Source organism: Scyliorhinus canicula, chromosome 8, assembly GCF_902713615.1.
Source record: "Scyliorhinus canicula chromosome 8, sScyCan1.1, whole genome shotgun sequence".
In the NCBI taxonomy this organism is placed as follows: domain Eukaryota; kingdom Metazoa; phylum Chordata; class Chondrichthyes; order Carcharhiniformes; family Scyliorhinidae; genus Scyliorhinus; species Scyliorhinus canicula.
The window spans coordinates 5,947,763-5,965,766 of NC_052153.1; the positions used below are offsets into that span (position 1 = coordinate 5,947,763).

Here is an 18,004-nt window from a genome sequence, read left to right on the forward strand (position 1 = left end):
GCACCCTACCTAGGCTCACTTCCCCACCCTATCCCCGTAACCTGCACAGTTTGGACTGTGGGAGGGAACCGAAACATCCGGAGGAAACCCACGCAGACATGAGGGAGAAGGTGCAAACTCCACACAGTCACCCGAGGCCGGAATTGAACCCGGGTCTCGGGCGTTGTGAGGCAGCAGCTCTAACCACTGTGCCACTGCAATCCTCTCCCCATCCACCCTGGCAAGTCACCTGTTGAGTTTTTAGTTTGTATTTTTACTGCACAAGATTGGAGTTGTGCAAAGTTGTGGCTACGATGATTGAGGTTGGGTGACTGGAAATGAATGAGTTATAAATTGTAACCTCTTTAATATCGTTCTTGTGGGATTTCCCGTTTACAATTGTCCTGCCACAATTGTCGCACGCGTACCTCACCCTGTCAATGGTTTGTTTGTGTTTCCAGCGGAAGCAGACTCCAGAACCGGTCGTAGCGCGAGGACAAATGAGAAGAGCAGGTAGCAGGGAGGTCCTCCGTGATCCCAGCCCCCCTCCAGATTTTAAACCGGAACCACCCAAGGTAACAGATGTCATTAACTTCCTGACTTTGCACAAGATCAACTCTTGCTTTTGTTACACTGAGAGAATTGTTGAGCAGAATCCATCGCCCCCTGTGCTTGCTGACTTACTCCGGCTCCTAGTCCGATAATGTCCCAGTTTGGAAATTCTTGCCCCTTTCACCTACTTTCGTGGCCACCCCGCTCCCTTTATCTGAAACCTCACCCAGCCTTACAGTCCTCAAATCTCTGCCCTCTTCCAATTCTGACATCTTTCTACATCCCAGATTTTAAATGTTGGCGGCCATGGATTCAGCTGTCTAGGCCCTGAACTCTGGACCCTCCCTAAATTCCTCTCTTTCTCTCTCTCTTCTCTCTCTCCTTTTCTCTCTCTTCTCTCCCTTGCCTCTCTTCTCTCTCCTCTCTCCTGTCTCTTCTCTTCTCTCTCTCCTCTCTTCTCTCTCCCTTGCCTCTCCTCTCTCCTGTCTCTCTCTTCTCACTCTCCTCTCCTCTCTTCTCTCCCTCTTCTCTCCCTCTTCTCTCCCTCTTCTCTCCCTCTTCTCTCCCTCTTCTCTCCCTCTTCTCTCCCTCTTCTCTCCCTCTTCTCTCCCTCTTCTCTCCCTCTTCTCTCCCTCTTCTCTCCCTCTTCTCTCCCTCTTCTCTCCCTCTTCTCTCCCTCTTCTCTCCCTCTTCTCTCCCTCTCCCTCTCCCTCTCCCTCTCCCTCTCCCTCTTCTCTCCCTCTCCCTCTCCCTCTTTTATCCCTCTCCCTCTCCCTCTTTTATCCCTCTCCCTCTTTTATCCCTCTCCCTCTCCCTCTTTTATCCCTCTCCCTCTCTGTCTCTCTCTCTCTCTCCAACATGCTTCATAAAGCCTCTGTGCTTGACCATGTGTTTGATCAGCTGCTCTACTATCATAGATTATCATAGAATTTACAGTGCAGAAGGAGGCCATTCAGCCCATCGAGTCTGCACCGGCTCTTGGAAAGAGCACCCTACCCAAGGTCAACCCCTCCACCCTATCCCATAACCCAGTAACCCCACCCAACACTAAGGGCAATTTCAGACACTATGGGCAATTTATCATGGCCAATCCACCTAACCTGCACATCTTTGGAATGTGGGAGGAAACCGGAGCACCCGGAGGAAACCCCGCAGACACGGGAGAGAACGTGCAGACTCCGCACAGACAGTGACCCAAGCCGGAATTGAACCTGGGACCCTGGAGCTGTGAAGCAATTATGCTATCCACAATGCTACCGTGCTGTCTCCTCCTGTTGCTCAGTGTCCGATTTCTGTCTGATGCTCTTGTGAATCGTCTTGGGGACAACACAATTAATGTAATAAAAATCCCAAAACACTTCTCAGGGATGTTGTTAAAAGCACAATTTGACACCGAACTCCACAAGGAGATATTAGGAAAGTGACCAAAGCCTCGGCCAAGAGCTGCATTTTTTTTGTGAAAATATTTTCATTACAACTTTTATACAAAGCGTACAATAATACCGAATAACAACTGAACAATAAGAACACCCCCCACTTACACTTATAGCACTATCACCTCACTACTAAACCACCCCCCCACCCCCTAACAGTTAACAGTGGCCAATTTTTCTAAGTACAATATACATGGTTGCTATCTGCGGTAAAACACTTCCACCGACCCCGTCACGGTAAACCTGATGTCTTTGAGGTGCAAAAACTCTATCAAGTCACGCAGACATGCCGAGGTGCTTGGCGCTGTAGTCAACCTCCAGCCCAAGAGGATCCGCCTCCTTGCCGTATGCGAGACAGAAGCCAAGCTGTCTGCTCTGCCCCCCACCCCTCCCCCCGTGTCCGGAGCTCCGGCACACCTGAAACTCCAAAATCCGGCACCAGTGGGCAAGGCTCTCGCCCAATGTCCAGGATTGCCAACATGGTATCAAAAAAGGACGTCCAGAAGCCCACCAGCTTTGCGCACGACCAGAACATGTGTCCGTGGTGCTCCGGCTCCCTCGAACACCGATCACATCTATCCTCCACCGCATCGAAAAACCCACTCAGTCTGGCCTTGTGAGGAGAGCTCGAAACACCACCTTTAGCTGGATGAGACTCAGCCATGCACAGGATGAGGTCACGTTCACCCTCCTCAGTGCCTCACTCCAAACCTCCTCCTCCAAGATCGGCCCCAGCTCCTCTGCCCACTTTGCCTTCACTCCCTCAACTGAGCACGTCTCCTCCCCCGCTCTCCGCTGGTATAACCCCGGCACACTGGCCACCCCTCCCCCGCTCTCCGCTGGTATAACCCCGACACACTGGCCACCCCTCCCCCGCTCTCCGCTGGTATAACCCCGACCCACTGGCCACCCCTCCCCCGCTCTCCGCTGGTATAACCCCGACACACTGACCACCCCTCCCCCGCTCTCCGCTGGTATAACCCCGACACACTGGCCACCCCTCCCCCGCTCTCCGCTGGTATAACCCCGACACACTGGCCACCCCTCCCCCGCTCTCCGCTGGTATAACCCCGACACACTGGCCACCCCTCCCCCGCTCTCCGCTGGTATAACCCCGACACACTGGCCACCCCTCCCCCGCTCTCCGCTGGTATAACCCCGACACACTGGCCACCCCTCCCCCGCTCTCCGCTGGTATAACCCCGACACACTGGCCACCCCTCCCCCGCTCTCCGCTGGTATAACCCCGGCACACTGGCCACCCCTCCCCCGCTCTCCGCTGGTATAACCCCGACACACTGGCCACCCCTCCCCCGCTCTCCGCTGGTATAACCCCGACACACTGGCCACCCCTCCCCCGCTCTCCGCTGGTATAACCCCGACACACTGGCCACCCCTCCCCCGCTCTCCGCTGGTATAACCCCGACACACTGGCCACCCCTCCCCCGCTCTCCGCTGGTATAACCCCGACACACTGGCCACCCCTCCCCCGCTCTCCGCTGGTATAACCCCGACACACTGGCCACCCCTCCCCCGCTCTCCGCTGGTATAACCCCGACACACTGGCCACCCCTCCCCCGCTCTCCGCTGGTATAACCCCGACACACTGGCCACCCCTCCCCCGCTCTCCGCTGGTATAACCCCGACCCACTGGCCGAGCAAGTTGGAAAGTACCTTTTGACCCAGCTACACACCTGAAGATATCCGAATCCATCAGCACCTGTGAGCCCACATTCCCCCTTCACTTCCGAGCCTTAACAACAAATCTTCTCCAACTCCTCTTCCTTCTGCTCCCGAAACCTCCCATCTGGCCCAGCAGGCTCGAATAAGTGATTTGCACAGGCGGGAGCTCACCTTGAGGCAGCTTTAAAATTGAAATGTTGACGGAATTGCCTCCAAATGCTTAACATGGCTGCAACCACTGGGTTAGTCGAGTGTTTCTTCGGCACTAAGGGGAGCGGAGCCCTTACCAACACCCCCAAAGCTTGTTCCCCCCCCCCCCCCCCCCCCCCCCCCCCCCGGTCCCCTCACAGACTCTGCTTCCACCCAGACCCACAGCTTCTCCGAATCCCCGGCCCACTCTCGCACTTTTTCCGCATTGGTCGCCCAATGGTCATGTTGAAAGTTTGGCAAGGCCAAGCCCCCTGCTTGTCTCTCCCTCCGGAGCACCATCCCCTGATCCTGGGGCCCTTGCCCACCCAAATAAACCCAGTCACCAGCCGGTCGATCTCTCTGAAGAACGCCGGGAGGCACTGGAATAAAAATCTCGGCAAGATATTCATCTTAACGGATTGCACTCGGCCCGCTAGGAATAGTAGGAGACAGTCCCATCTTTGCAGAACCGCCTTAACCTTACCCACCAGATTCGTGTAGTTCAATCTCTACAGTTTCCCCCAGTCCCTTGCTCTCTGGACGCCCAAATGCCGAAAATGACTTCCTGCTAGCCGGAACCGTACTCCCCTAATCCCCCTCTCTAACCTGGTGTCCCGACCACCAAGTATTCGCCCTTTCCTGTATTTAGCTGATAGCCAGAAAAGGCCCCAAAAAGGTGCAAAATCCCCATAATGTCTCCCACTGATGCCTGACGTATAATAACAAATCGTTGGTTTACTGGAAGGAGGATTTTAGGGTAATTTCTGAAGTGGTGCGTGTGAAACTGGACCCGGGTCCTCGGGAGGCCATATTCGGGGTGTCGGACCAGCCAGGGTTGGAAACGGGTGCGGAGGCAGATATCATAGCCTTCGCCTCGTTGATCGCCCGAAGGCGGATCCTGCTGGGATGGAGAGCGGCCTCTCCACCCTGGCGTGGCGGGGGGACCTGTTGGAATTCTTGACTCATGAAAAGGTTAAGTTTGAACTGAGGGGAAGGATGGAGGCGTTCTACAATTCATGGGCATTATTCATTATGCAATTCCAAGAACTGGACAACATCGAACCTTAGTTGGGGCGTGTGGGGGGGGGGGAGGTTTGGGGGGAGGGGGGCTGTGTGTGTTAATGGTGACTATGGGTGATTCCTGATTCCTTTTTGTCAGTTGTTTGTGTGAACATGCGGGCTAATGTTTGGGGTTTAGTGGGAGGGTGGGATCGTTGTTATTGATATGGGGATTGACATATCTGTTACTGATTATTGTTGGTGGCTGTAAATTTGGGAGAAAATGTGAAAAAGGAGAATAAAAACAATATTTAAAAAAACAAAACTAATCATTGGTGTACAGTGAGACCTTGTGCTCCATCCCTCCTCTAACTATTCTTTCCCAAGCTTTCGAAGTCCTCAGTGCCATAGCTAGTGGCTCTATTGCTAACCCAAACAGCAAAGGGGACATTGGACATCCCTGCCTGGTGCTGCTGTATAGACAAAAGTGCTCAGAAGTCACTTTGTTCGTGCAAACACAGGCAACTGGGGCGCATACAACGGCCACACCCACGCTACAAAGCCTGGCCCAAACCCAGATTTCCCTAGTATCGATATCAGATATCCCACTGTTTGACCCGGTCCAACACTTTCTCTGCATCAAGCAAAATTATAATCTCCGGAACCTGACCCTCCCCCCGTGATAAGGGCCACATTCAACAGCCGCCTCACGTTTGCCGTCAACCTCTGCCCCTTTACAAATCCCGTTTGCTCTTTCTCCGCACCTCCGGGAGACGGGGCTCCAGTCTTACCACCAATACCTTAGCTAACAGTTTCGCATCCGCACTTAACTGAGAGGTCGGATGGTGTGACCCGCAGGCTGCAGGATCTTTGTCCTTTGTCAGGATCAGGGAATCTGAAGCCAGTCCCAGTGTCTGTGGCAGAGCACCTCTCTCTCCAAGGAGTCCCTAAACATCCCCAACAATAAAAGGGCCAGCTGGTCTACAAATCTTTTATAGAATTCCACCGGGAACCCATCGGGTCCTGGTATCTTTCCCGACTCCATCAATTTCAGCATCTCCTTGATCTCTTCCAGCTCCCAGCGGAGCTTCCAGGTCTTCCCATAACTCCTGCACCAGGAATTTCACCATATCCCTCCCATTCTTAGGCAGTTCGGACTTTTCAGAGAAGGCCATAAATCCCCCATTCACCTTCTCTCGAGCCGAGACCAGTCCCCCAGAGAATCCGAGAATTTACAGTGCAGAATGAGGCCATTCAGCCCATCAAGTCTGCACCGGCTCTTGGAAGGAACACCCAACTTAAGCCCACACCTCCACCCTATCCTCTTAACCCAGTAACCCCACCTAACCTTTTGGACATTAAGGGGCAATTTATCACGGCCAATCCACCTAACCTGCGTATCTTTGGACTGTGGGAGGAAACCAGAGCACCCATTCCGTGCCCGAATTTTAAACCCGTTACATCTTCTAACTTTACTGTTGCGATGTCATCAACTCTGGTTCCCTCTGCACTGATCTTTCTAGCAAACGCTGAATTGAAATGAAAGCTGCAAAATGTCACAGTTGAGTGTCACGAGCAGTTACACGGGGGTTTGACCTTTGCATGTTCTTTCTATTCCATGAAGCTAAAAGCTGAGGTGCACTCCTACGTAAACGAGCCGTCGCGGCAGTACCACGATCCCAACCGCGGGTACGACTCTCGATACAGCAGCCCGAGCCCTGGGAGCAGCGAGCACCCCCGAGGTCCGGAGGCCCCACCCACCAAGCCACAGCCCCCTCCTGTGGCTTCGAAACCCACGTTCGGGGTCCGGACGGCGGTCATGCCACCCACCCCGACCCTGCCGCTCCCTGGCGAAGACGACGAGGAGGAGTTCGAGGAGCTGGCCGACGGCAACAGGCAGAAGTCGGTCCTGGGGAAAGTGAAAATATTCGAGAAACTGGATAACAAAGCTCGGGCGCAGAGGCTACAAGAACTGCAGGAGGCACAGAATGCACGGGTAAGGCAGCCCTGACGCCATTTTACGGTCATAATGTCAGGAGTAAGCGATTTGGCCCCTACAACCTGTTCCTCCATTCTGTAAGATCATGGCTGATCTGGGAAGGCCTTAACTCCGCTTTCCTGCCCTTTTCCCCCGTAACTCTTGACCCTCTTGGCAATCAGAAAGTCCACCTAACTTGGCCTTGACCCACAGCCTCCACCAAGGCCTGAGGTAGAGAATTCCAAACACTAAACGACCCGCTTGAGGAGAAATTGATCCTAGTCTCCATCGGGGAGGCGACACAGCCTTGAGGTGATGCCACTGGACTCCTAATCCAGAGTAATCCAAACTAATCCTCTGGGGGACACTGGTTCAAATCCCACCGCAGCAGCTGGTGGAATTAATAAACCTGGAGCTGAAAGCCGGTCTCCGAAACTATCATCGATTGTCATCAAAACCCGTCTCGTTCACGAATGTCCCTTAGCTGAAGGAAATCTGCCGTCCTTGCTCGGACTGGCCGACACGTGACTCCTTCCTCTGAAGCAAGCCATTCCGTTCCGGGGCGATTAGGGGACGGGCGACAAATGGCGGCCTTGCCAGCTGAAAGAATAAGATGGCAGATCCCGTATTTCTAAACCATCCCCCCCAGGCTTGGATTTGCCCTGGGGAAAGGGAAACATCCTCTCTAATTGGTGTTCTCATTCGGGCTCACTGCCCCTTTCTCTCAGAACAACAGCAGCAGTAAATCTAAGGAGATAGACAGGTTTTTAATTAGTAATGGGTGGAAGGGTTATGGAGAACAGGCAGGAAAGTGGGCAGCACGGTAGCACAACTGATTAGCACTGCGGCTTCACAGCGCCAGGGATCCGGGTTTGATTCCTAGCTTGGGTCACTGTCTGTGCGGAATCTGCACGCTCTCCCCGTGTCTGCGTGGGTTTCCTCCGGGTGCTCCGGTTTCCTCCCACAAGTCCCGAAAGACGTGTTTGTTAGGTGGATTGGACATTCTGAATTCTCCCTCTGTACCCGAACAGGCGCCGGAATGTGGCAACTAGGGGCTTTTCACTGTAACTTCACTGCAGTGTTAATGCAAGCCTACTTGTGATAATAAAGATTATTATTATTATATTAGAGCGAGGCTCTAGCTTCGCTCTAATGTGCAGATTCGAGAGGTACCTGAGGCTTTGGGATTCAACCCATTTGCCTCGGGGATCTCTGGCGAGTGCTGTTCAGTACTGGGGACCAGGCGGAACAGCATTTCCAGGGGTTCGGAGGCCCCCATCTGCAGGGCAGGATGATGCAGTGGCACTGCTGGCTCCACCAGGGTACCATGTCAATGCCAGCCTGGCACTTCGACTGTGCCACCTGGGTGCTAGACTGGCATTGCCAAGGTGCCCGGGTGGCACTGCCAGCTGACATGGGCACTGCCAGGGTTCCAGCTTGGCACTACCAAGGTGCTACGCTGGCATCTTTTGCACATGCGCGTGCAATTGGACCGCGGTTGCCCGGTTTTGGGGGGGTGGAGGTAGGATTAATTGAGGTACTCGGGGGTGGGTAGGGGGTGATTTTCTGAAAAGGAAGAATGTGCAGGCAGTGGGGGAAGATGGGGACAGGGAGCCGCTGCAGACACACGGGCTGAATGGCCTCCTGCACTGTAACAATTCTGAGAACCCGATGTAATTTGTGCGAAAATAAACAGTCTGTATTTCCAGGTCCTTTTCACCCTAACGGGGGGGGGGGGTAACGATAGCCAGAACCTGCACAGTTGATATCCAGAGGCTTTTCTCTCTCTTTGAAGCTTCCGTCCCTCCTCAGTTGGAGCTGTGCTTTACAGGGAATTATTGTTCTGTCCTTTACATCTAGAATTGAAAGCTGCCAAGATGAGATTCACTGTGTCTGAGCACCGCTTCGCCCATCGCCCCCCCCCGAAGAACTAACCCGAGTTTAGTTTAGAGTCTAGAAGAACTGGGGTGGGCCACGCGTGTAGCTCAGAGGTTAGGACTGGGTCCCGGGTTCGATCCCAGCTTGTGTCACTGTCTGTGCGGAGTCTGCACGTTCTCCCCGTGTCTGCGTGAGATTCCTCCGGGCGCTCCGGTTTCCTTGCACAAGTCCCGAAAGACGTGCTGTTAGGTGAATTGGACATTCTGAATTCTCCCTCTGTGTACCCAAACAGGGGCCGGAATATGGCGACTAGGGGCTTTTCACAGTAACTTCATCGTGGTGTTAATGTAAGCCTACTTGTGACAATAATAAAGATTATTATTATTAGTTTAGCGTGTGGGGCACAAAACAGACGAGTGAGCATTGCTCACCTTGCTCAACGGGTTTTGCACTAAGGTCACTTGTTTGGGAGCTGGATCTTTGTGTTGTTGAGTTGCTCAGTGTGTTTTAGAAATGACTTAATCGAGAGTTTCCTTATGTATCAACGTTGATGATCTGCAACCCTTTTCCAGGGCAAAAATCTGGCAAGAAGAGCCAGGTGGGAGCTGAAGGATATTTTGTTTTGGTCAGAAAAGGCGGTGAAATCGGATTCAACACCGGGAGGAAATTGAATGAATAATTACAGGAGGAAAGAAATTGCGGGGAAAGAGCAGGGGAGTGGGATTAATTGGATTGCACTTTCAAAGGGGCAGCACGGGCACGATGGGCCGGGCGACCTCCTATTTCCATAAAGTGGATGAAAAGTTTTGCTCCTTGGAAAGATCTGCTGGGAATTGTGCAGGGTTGTGTGAAAGAATTTGGGCATTTTTTAAATTTTGCAGCACAGTACAATCATAGAATCCCTCCAATGCGGAAGGAGGCTGTTCGGCCCATCGAGGCTGTGCCGACCCTGTGAAAGAACACCCCACCTAGGCCCACTCCCTCACCCTATCTCCGTAACCCCACCTAACCTGCACACCTTTGGACATTAAGGAGCAATTTAGCGTGGACAATCCACCTAATCTGCACGTCTATGGACTGTGGGAGGAAACCGGAGCACCCGGAGGAAACCCACGCACACACGAGGAGAACATGCAGACTCCACACAGACAGTCACCCGAGGCCGGAATTGAACCCGGGACCCTGGCGCTGTGATGCAGTGGTGCTAACCACTGTGCCACCCTGCCGTCCTCTTGATAATATATATATATATTAGTGGGAATTGTGCACTCTACTTTTATCTCTCTCTTGCTTCCTCCCCGTCCCTTCAAACAGTCTTGCTTAGATAGTTTTGGTGAATTAGATGCAGGTGACTAAGTGGCTGACTTTAACGAGATAAATTCTTTGCATTTACAGCTGGAGCTGGCACAGAGGAATGCAGATGTCTACGCAGTCCCTTCAAAATTATCTAAAGCTGAACATTCTCCACTCCAAAGGTAAAGCAATGTGCCGTACTTCATCACTCAGAGCAAGAGGCCAATCATTCTTTTGCGTCTCCTCTGCTATTCAATTAGATCGTGTTGAGATGGACCTTGATTTTGTAACTTCAGTAGGTGGCCCCTTTAAAGGGCCATCTTGGGAAGGGTCATGTGAGCCGCCCATCCAGTAGGTAACTAGCGTGGGGGGGGGGGAGATGGGATAACCCGAGTAAAGGGTGGAAGTTTGTTCAGTTAGAGCCTAGAGACATGACTGGATGCGTTGAACCTGCATCTCCCTGTAAATAGTTGTTTTTTTTAAATTTTAGCTTACCCAATTCTTTTTTTTCCAATTAAGGGGCAATTTAGCGTGACCAATCCACCTACCCTGCACATCTTTGGGTTGTGGGGGTGAGACCCATGCAGACACGGGGAGAATGTGCAAACTCTACACGGACAGTGACCCGGGATCGAACCTGGGACGTTGGCGCTGTCAGGCACTACGCCACCGTGCCGCCCGTAAATAGTTATTGTTAATAAACATTTATAGTTCATTCAGAACTGGTGGAACTAAGTTACTACAGTAACCCTTAAATCCCCTTGTTCAACAAGAAATACATTCATTGCAATTTTTAAATTTTCAATTCTTCCCCATCCCCCCCCCCCCCCCCCCCCCCCCCCCCTCGAGCCTCGACAGCTTTTTAGGGGGGAGAGGGTTCCAGATGATATCCTCCGGTTGGGGGTTGGGGGGGGGGGGTAGGTAAGAGAGTGCAGAGCAAGGGAACAGAATCTTGAAATTAGAACTGGGTCATTTGGGGGTAAGTCCGGAGTCTCCTTCATAAAGTGTCGCAAAATCACGAGAATGGTTCTTTCTCTTGGAGAGCCTGTGAATGGTGGCAGTGAATTGAAGCATTTGGGATTGAGATTTTAGTTGGGGTATTCAGGGATGTAGGATTGAAAAGTGGGTAGTTGGGGTTGAAGTACAGGTGAGCCATGATTTAAAAGAGGGGCTGAATGGCCTTCTCCTATTCCCTCTGGCCTTGGTGACAAAGACTGAGGTGGGTCACACCAGCCCACGATTAGTTAGTTGCTGTAATTTGATTGTCACATCCTTTGAAGCTGTATTCTGCTGTCGTGTGTTTATTTAACGGTAAGACTTTCTTTTTAAGGCCCGTGTCACGAGCTTTGCCTGTCCTGCTGGGTGAGGTTAATGTTCTCCACGGCCTGAAGCAGGTTCTTCTGTGGCTGCAAGGGCCGACTGTGTTTCTCGCTCAAATCCCCAAACTGTAGATTTCAGCCCTTGGGAGGCACTCCATCTAGTGGCCCGATCGAAAGCCAATCCACCAGGAATCCCAAACCTTTTGTCCATAATTGCTGCTCGTTTTCCCACTCGACTCCCCCGCAGAACGTAGGGGAGACCATTCAGCCCGACTGGTCTATGCTGGTCCAGATGAGTCAACTCTCGCCCCCAACAGACAAAACCTTCTATTGCCGAGTTTATCTGACTTCCCTCTTGGCTGTGGGGTACATCAGAGTGTCGTACCAAACTGAAAAGCTGGTTCATTTCCTGCCCTACACCCGAGACTGGAGGGAGTATCATGGTTTCATGATTGGACGATTCCTGTCCTGTTCTCCCCCCCCCCCCCCCCCCCCCCCCCCCTGCTTTTCTGCCGCCTGTAAACACTTGGGATGGATGAAAAAAGACCCTTGTATTTCGATAGCTCTTTTCAGGACCCCCCAGATATTACAAAGTGCCCTGCAGCCGATGAAGTCCTCCTGATGGGGTGTGACAAAAATGGATAAATCAGACATTTTGGATTGTCTTGTCCCAGAAGCTGGTCACGACCATGCACAGGCCTGGGAAGAGAGAGCAGGTAGAACATTACTGGACGGAGGGAAGAAGTCGCATTTATATAGCACCAACCTCAGGACATCCCAAAGTGGCAGCAGCCAATGGAAATACTTCATTCCTGGTGAAGCGGGGAACAGCGGGAAAATTCCAGCCGCTGTTTTAATATGCGGCAAAAGCTTTTTTCTTTTTAAAAAAAAATGTATTTTTATTAAGGTTTTGCATAATTTTCCAACAATAAAACAGTCGTAACAATAATAACAAAACAAACTAGAGTGAACATTAACATAGTGCAAAAAGAGAATATACAAGAACAATTAAATAGACATTACCCCCACGCGCCTCAGTCTTCCCACACCATCCCAATGTAGCACTTCCCCCCCCCCCCCCACCCCCCACCCCACACGGATTGTTGCTGCTGCTGACATTTTAATTTTCCCCGAGAAAGACGGCGAACGGCTGCCACCTCCGAGAGAGCCCTAGCGTAGACCCTCTTAAGGCAAACTTTATTTTCTCGAGGCTGAGAAACCCAGCCATGTCGGTAACCCAAGTCTCTACACTCGGGGGCTTCGAGTCCCTCCACATTAATAAAATCCATCTCCGGGCTACTAGGGAGGCAAAGGCCAAGACGTCGGCCTCTTTCGCCCCCTGAACCCCCGGGTCTTCTGACACTCCAAAGATCGCTATCTCTGGACTCGGCACCACCCGTGTGTAAAGCATAAGAACTAGGAGCAGGAGTCGGCCATCTGGCCCCTCGAGCCTGCTCCGCCATTCAATGAGATCATGGCTGATCTTTTGTGGACTCGGCTCCACTTTCCGGCCCGAACACCATAACCCTTAATCCCTTCATTCTTCAAAAAACTATCTATCTTTATCTTCAAAACATTTAATGAAGGAACCTCAACTGCTTCACTGGGCAAGGAATTCCATAGATTCACAACCCTTTGGGTGAAGAAGTTCCTCCTAAACTCAGTCCTAAATCTACTTCCCTTTATTTTGAGGCTATGCCCCCTAGTTCTGCTTTCACCCACCAGTGCAAACAACCTGCCCGCATCTATCCTATCTATTCCCTTCATAATTTTATATGTTTCTATAAGATCCCCCCTCATCCTTCTAAATTCCAACGAGTACAGTCCCAGTCTACTCAACCTCCTCATAATCCAACCCCTTCAGCTCTGGGATTAACCTAGTGAATCTCCTCTACACACCCTCCAGTGCCAGTATGTCCTTTCTCAAGTAAGGAGACCAAAACTGAACACAATACTCCAGGTGTGGCCTCACTAACACCTTATACAATTGCAACATAACCTCCCTAGACTTAAACCCCATCCCTCTAACAATGAAGGACAAAATTCCATTCACCTTCTTAATCACCTGTTGCACCTGTAAACCAACTTTTTGCAACTCGTGCACTAGCACACCCAGGTCTCTCTGCACAGCAGCATTTTTTTGCGAACCCTTGCCAGAACTCTCTAAGCTCCGGGCATGCCCAAAACATGTGGACATGCTTTGCAGGGCTGCCCTTGCACCTCATACAACTGCCTTCTACCCCATAAAATGTGGTTATTCTTGCTGCCGTCATGTGCGCCCGGGGTGGACTACCTTAAATTGAATTAGACTGAGCCTGGCACATGATGAGGAGGAATTAACCCTGCCCAGGTCTTCTGCCCACCGACCCACTTCCTCCTCCTCACCTAGCTCCTCCTCCCACTTGCCCTTGAGCTCCTCCACCGGGGTTTCCTCCGCCTCCTGTAGTTCCTGGTAGATATCCGACACCTTCCCCTCCCCCGCCCAGGTTCCGGAGACCACCCTGTCCTGTATCCTCAGTGGCGGCAGCGTCGGAAAGGCCACTACCTGTTTTTTCAGGCAGGCTCGTACTTGCAGATATTTAAAGGCGTTTCCTGGCGGCAGATTAAATTTGTCTTCTAGAACCTTCAAACTGGGAAAGCTTCCGTCAATGATCAGATCTCCCACCCTTCTGATGCCTGCCCTCTGTCAGCTCTGGAACCCACCATCCATCCTACCCGGGACAAACCTGTGATTGTTGCATATCGGGGTCCAGACCGACGCTCCCTCCACCCTCTTGTACCTCCTCCACTGTCCTCCGATCCGCAGTGTCACCACCACTACCACCGGACTTGTGGAGTAACGGGTTGGCGAGAACGGCAAAGGAGCCGTTATCAAAGCTCCCAGGCTAGTACCTTTGCATGACGCCGCCTCCAGCAGCTCCCACGCCCCCCCCCCCCCCGCCCTCATCGCCCACTTCTTAATCATAGCTATGCAGGCTGCCCAGTAGTAGTTCGGCAGTGAGAGTTCGGCAGTGCCAACTCTTCTCTTCCCCCCCCCCCCCCCCCCCCCCCCCAACCGCTCCAACAGCGGGTCTCCTTACTCGCGGGGTCTTACTCGCCCACACAAAGCCCAAAATGATCCTACTCACCCGCTTAAAAAAAGGCCTTAGGGATGAAGGTGGGAGGCACTGAAAGTCAAACAAAAGTCTGGGGAGGACAGTGATTTTCACGGTCTGCACCCTCTCTGCCAGTGACAGCGGGAGCATGTCCCACCTTTTAAAGTCCCCTTCCATTTGCTCCACCAACCGGGTCGGGTTGAGCCTGTGCAGGGCATCCCATTTCCTGGCCACCTGTCTACCCAGGTAACGAAAACGTTTCTCTACCATCCTGAGCGGCAGCTCTTTCAGTCTCTCCTCCTGCCCCTTGGCCTGGATCACAAACAACTCGCTCTTTCCCATGTTCAGTTTGTACCCTGAAAAACTACCAAAATCCCTCAGGATCCGCAGAACCTCCTCCATCCCCTCCACAGGGTCCGAAATGTACAGGAGCAAATCATCCGCGTATAGTGAGACCCGATGTTCCACACCCCCCCCGAATCAGTCCCCGCCAGTTCCTCGAGGCTCTCAGCGCCATAGCTAGTGGTTCTATAGCGAGGGCAAATAGTAACGGGGAGAGGGGACACCCCTGCCTCGTTCCCCGGTGAAGCTCGAAGTACTCCGACCTCAGCCGGTTTGTACATACACTTGCTACAGGCGCCTGGTACAGCAATTTCACCCAGCCAATAAAGCCCTCACCAAACCCGAACCTCCCCAGCGTGACCCAGAGGTACTCCCACTCCACCCGGTCAAAGGCTTTCTCTGCGTCCATCGCTGTTACCACCTCCGCCTCCCCTCCCTCTGAGGGCATCATAATGATATTCAAGAGCCTCCGGACATTGTTATTGAATTGTCTGCCTTTAACAAACCCAGTCTGGTCTTCCTCTATCACCCCTGGGACGCAATCCTCAATTCTTGTGGCCAGAATCTTAGCTAGCAATTTGGCATCCACGTTTAAATATGAAATTGGCCTGTATGACCCGGAATGTTCCGGGTCATGTAAGAATGAGTGAGATCAAAGCCTGTGACATTGTTGGGGGGGAGGGTTCCATTCTCTCTGGCCTCATTGTAGGTCCTCATCAGGAGTGGGCTCAATATTTGCAAAATTTCTTATAGAATTCTACCTGGTAACCGTCCGGCCCCGGGGCTTTACCCGATTGCGTGCCCTCTATACCCTTGACAATCTCCTCCAATTCAGTCGGGGCCCCCAGCCCCTCCACCAGGTCCTCTTCCACCTTTGGAAACCTCAACTGGTCCAAAAATTGCCTCATCCCTTCCACTCCCGTCGGGGACTCCGACTCATAGTTTATTATAGAACTCCTTAAAGATTCCGTTCACCCCCCTGGATCCAAGACCATGTTACCCTCCTTATTCTTTCCTCCCCCAATTTCCCTGGCCGCCTCCCTCTTTCGCAGTTGGTGTGCCAGCATTCTACTGGCTTTCTCCCCGTACTCATAGACTGCCCCCCTTGCCTTCCTCAGCTGTGCTATCGCTTTCCCTGTGGTCAGCAGGTCAAACTCCGGAGGGCAAAAGCTTTGATGGTAGTGGGCAGCACGGTAGCCCAGTGATTAGGACAGTTGCTTCACAGCTCCAGGGTCCCAGGTTTGATTCCCAGCTTGGGTCACTGTCTGTGCGGAGTCTGCACGTTCTCCCCGTGTCTGCGTGGGTTTCCTCCCACAGTCCAAAGATGTGCAGGTTAGGTGGATTGGCCACGCTAAATTGCCCTTAGTGTCCAAAAAGGTTAAGTGGTGTTACGGGGATAGGATGGAGGTGTGGGCTTGAGTTGGGTGCTCTTTCCAAGGGCTGGTGCAAATCTGATGGGCCGAATGGCTTCCTTCTGCACTGTAAATTCTATGAGAAGGGAGAGTAATGAATGAAATCGACTTGGGGGGGGGGGCGGGGCGAAGGTTAACATAGAACATACATGCAGAAGGAGGCCATTCGGCCCATTGAGTCTGCACCGACCCACTTAAGCCCTCACTTCCAGCCTATCCCCGTAACCCAATAACCCCTCCTAACCGTTTTGGGCAGTAAGGGCAATTTATCATGGCCAATCCACCTAACCTGCACATCTTTGGACTGTGGGAGGAAACCGGAGCACCCGGAGGAAACCCACGTAGACACGGGGAGAACGTGCAGACTCCGCACAGACAAGTGACCCAACGGGGAATCGAACCTGGGACCCTGGCGCTGTGAAGCCACAGTACTATCCACTTGTGCTACCGTGCTGCTTCAGGTTGCGGAGAAAGGGCATCTAAATCTTATTGGTGTTGTAGTTTTGTTTTGGTGCCAGAGGTGAATGCCACATTGGCAGCATTTGCTCTAAAGTAAAAAAAAAGCAAATGCTAAAAACACTCAGCAGGTCTGGCAGCATCTGCGGAGAGAGGAAATAGACTCAGCGTTTCGAGTGCATGCGTCTCCTCGTCACTGTTCGTCCCCATTCACGGATCTTTCGCTTTTTAACCTTTCCCGGTTTTTGGTCATCTTTTAGCGACTGAGAAATTTGTTTTTCTCCACGATCTAGGCCACCCGAACCCCAGAAGCCCCCACAGTCGTCACAATCCTATCACGACCCCAGTGGAGCCGTCTACAGTGTCGAGGACGAGGAAGAGCTGGAGGAGCAGTACCGCCGACAACTAGCCGACCATTCGAAACGCGGTTATTATGCACAACAAACACCGCAGCCAACCAAATATAGAGACACGGAATTGTAGAACGCAATATTTTGTAATCCAGGTGTTTTATAAAAACAAAAACTGAGCTAGTTTGAAAAAGAAAGCTGGAAATTGCCAGCTGGTCCATTAGTGCCTGAATTTCAGCTGCTGATTGACTTGCTATGTATTTGTGACAGCATTTTTATTTTAATAGGACTGTGTGGGATAACATACTTTTATACTTTACAAATGCTATTCTAACTGCCTTTACGGGGGGTTTTGTTTGTCATTTGATTGAAGTTTTTTCTATGTTACAGTTACAAGACAAAGAGCAAGTTACAATAAAACTATATGAACTGGCCAGACACTCTAAAAGTCTTTAGAGTTCTGCGCGGTAACACAGGTGCCTTGTCTCCCCTTTTTTTTTATTTTGATCAAAAAGATTTAATTGGTGACGGTAACGACACTGGATATTGGTTTGATTTGAGTTGATTTATTTCATTAACCGATCGACCACGGGGGTATAAAGTTCCTGTAAGGACCAGAGAAATAAAATGTCTAATTTTGTATTGCCGTTTGTAAGTGGGGCGCAAGTGAGCGCGTTTCGGGCGCAGAATGTGTTCTTTTTGTCTCCTAACCTATTGAAATGGACTTGGCTTTAAACTGATCAAATAAAATAAGTTGTGTTTAAGTGCCACCAATGTTATCCTTTTAATCTCCCAAAGCCACGGGGATGCAGGTGAAGCTGAAGTTCCTGGGTTTGGAGGGTTCGATGCATTTCGCCACCTGTAGCCCGTTCAGCATCTCCCGTGGTATACTGAAGGAGGAAAAGTGTGCCTTTATATAGCACCTAGGATTTCCCAAAACCCTTGCCGCCAAATCAAATACCACCATGAATTGACTTCGAAAGTGATGTAGGACATACGGCAGTCAATTTGTCAGCACAGATCTTTGTAATTCGCTGGAAATATCA

The 18,004-nt window shown here is 51.6% G+C and overlaps 1 protein-coding gene across 1 annotated transcript in view; it reads left to right on the forward strand.

The window, feature by feature from the left end:
- Positions 1-17,728, forward strand: part of LOC119970602 (tight junction protein ZO-2-like) — a 103,989-nt gene extending 86,261 nt beyond the window's left edge. The window contains exons 20-23 of the mRNA XM_038805490.1: positions 441-554; positions 6,460-6,831; positions 10,087-10,166; positions 16,902-17,728. Of these exons, the coding sequence (XP_038661418.1) occupies positions 441-554; positions 6,460-6,831; positions 10,087-10,166; positions 16,902-17,091 (756 nt within the window). The 3' untranslated portion in view covers positions 17,092-17,728. The remainder of the gene's footprint in view (positions 1-440; positions 555-6,459; positions 6,832-10,086; positions 10,167-16,901) is intronic.
- Positions 17,729-18,004: the final 276 nt, after the last annotated feature.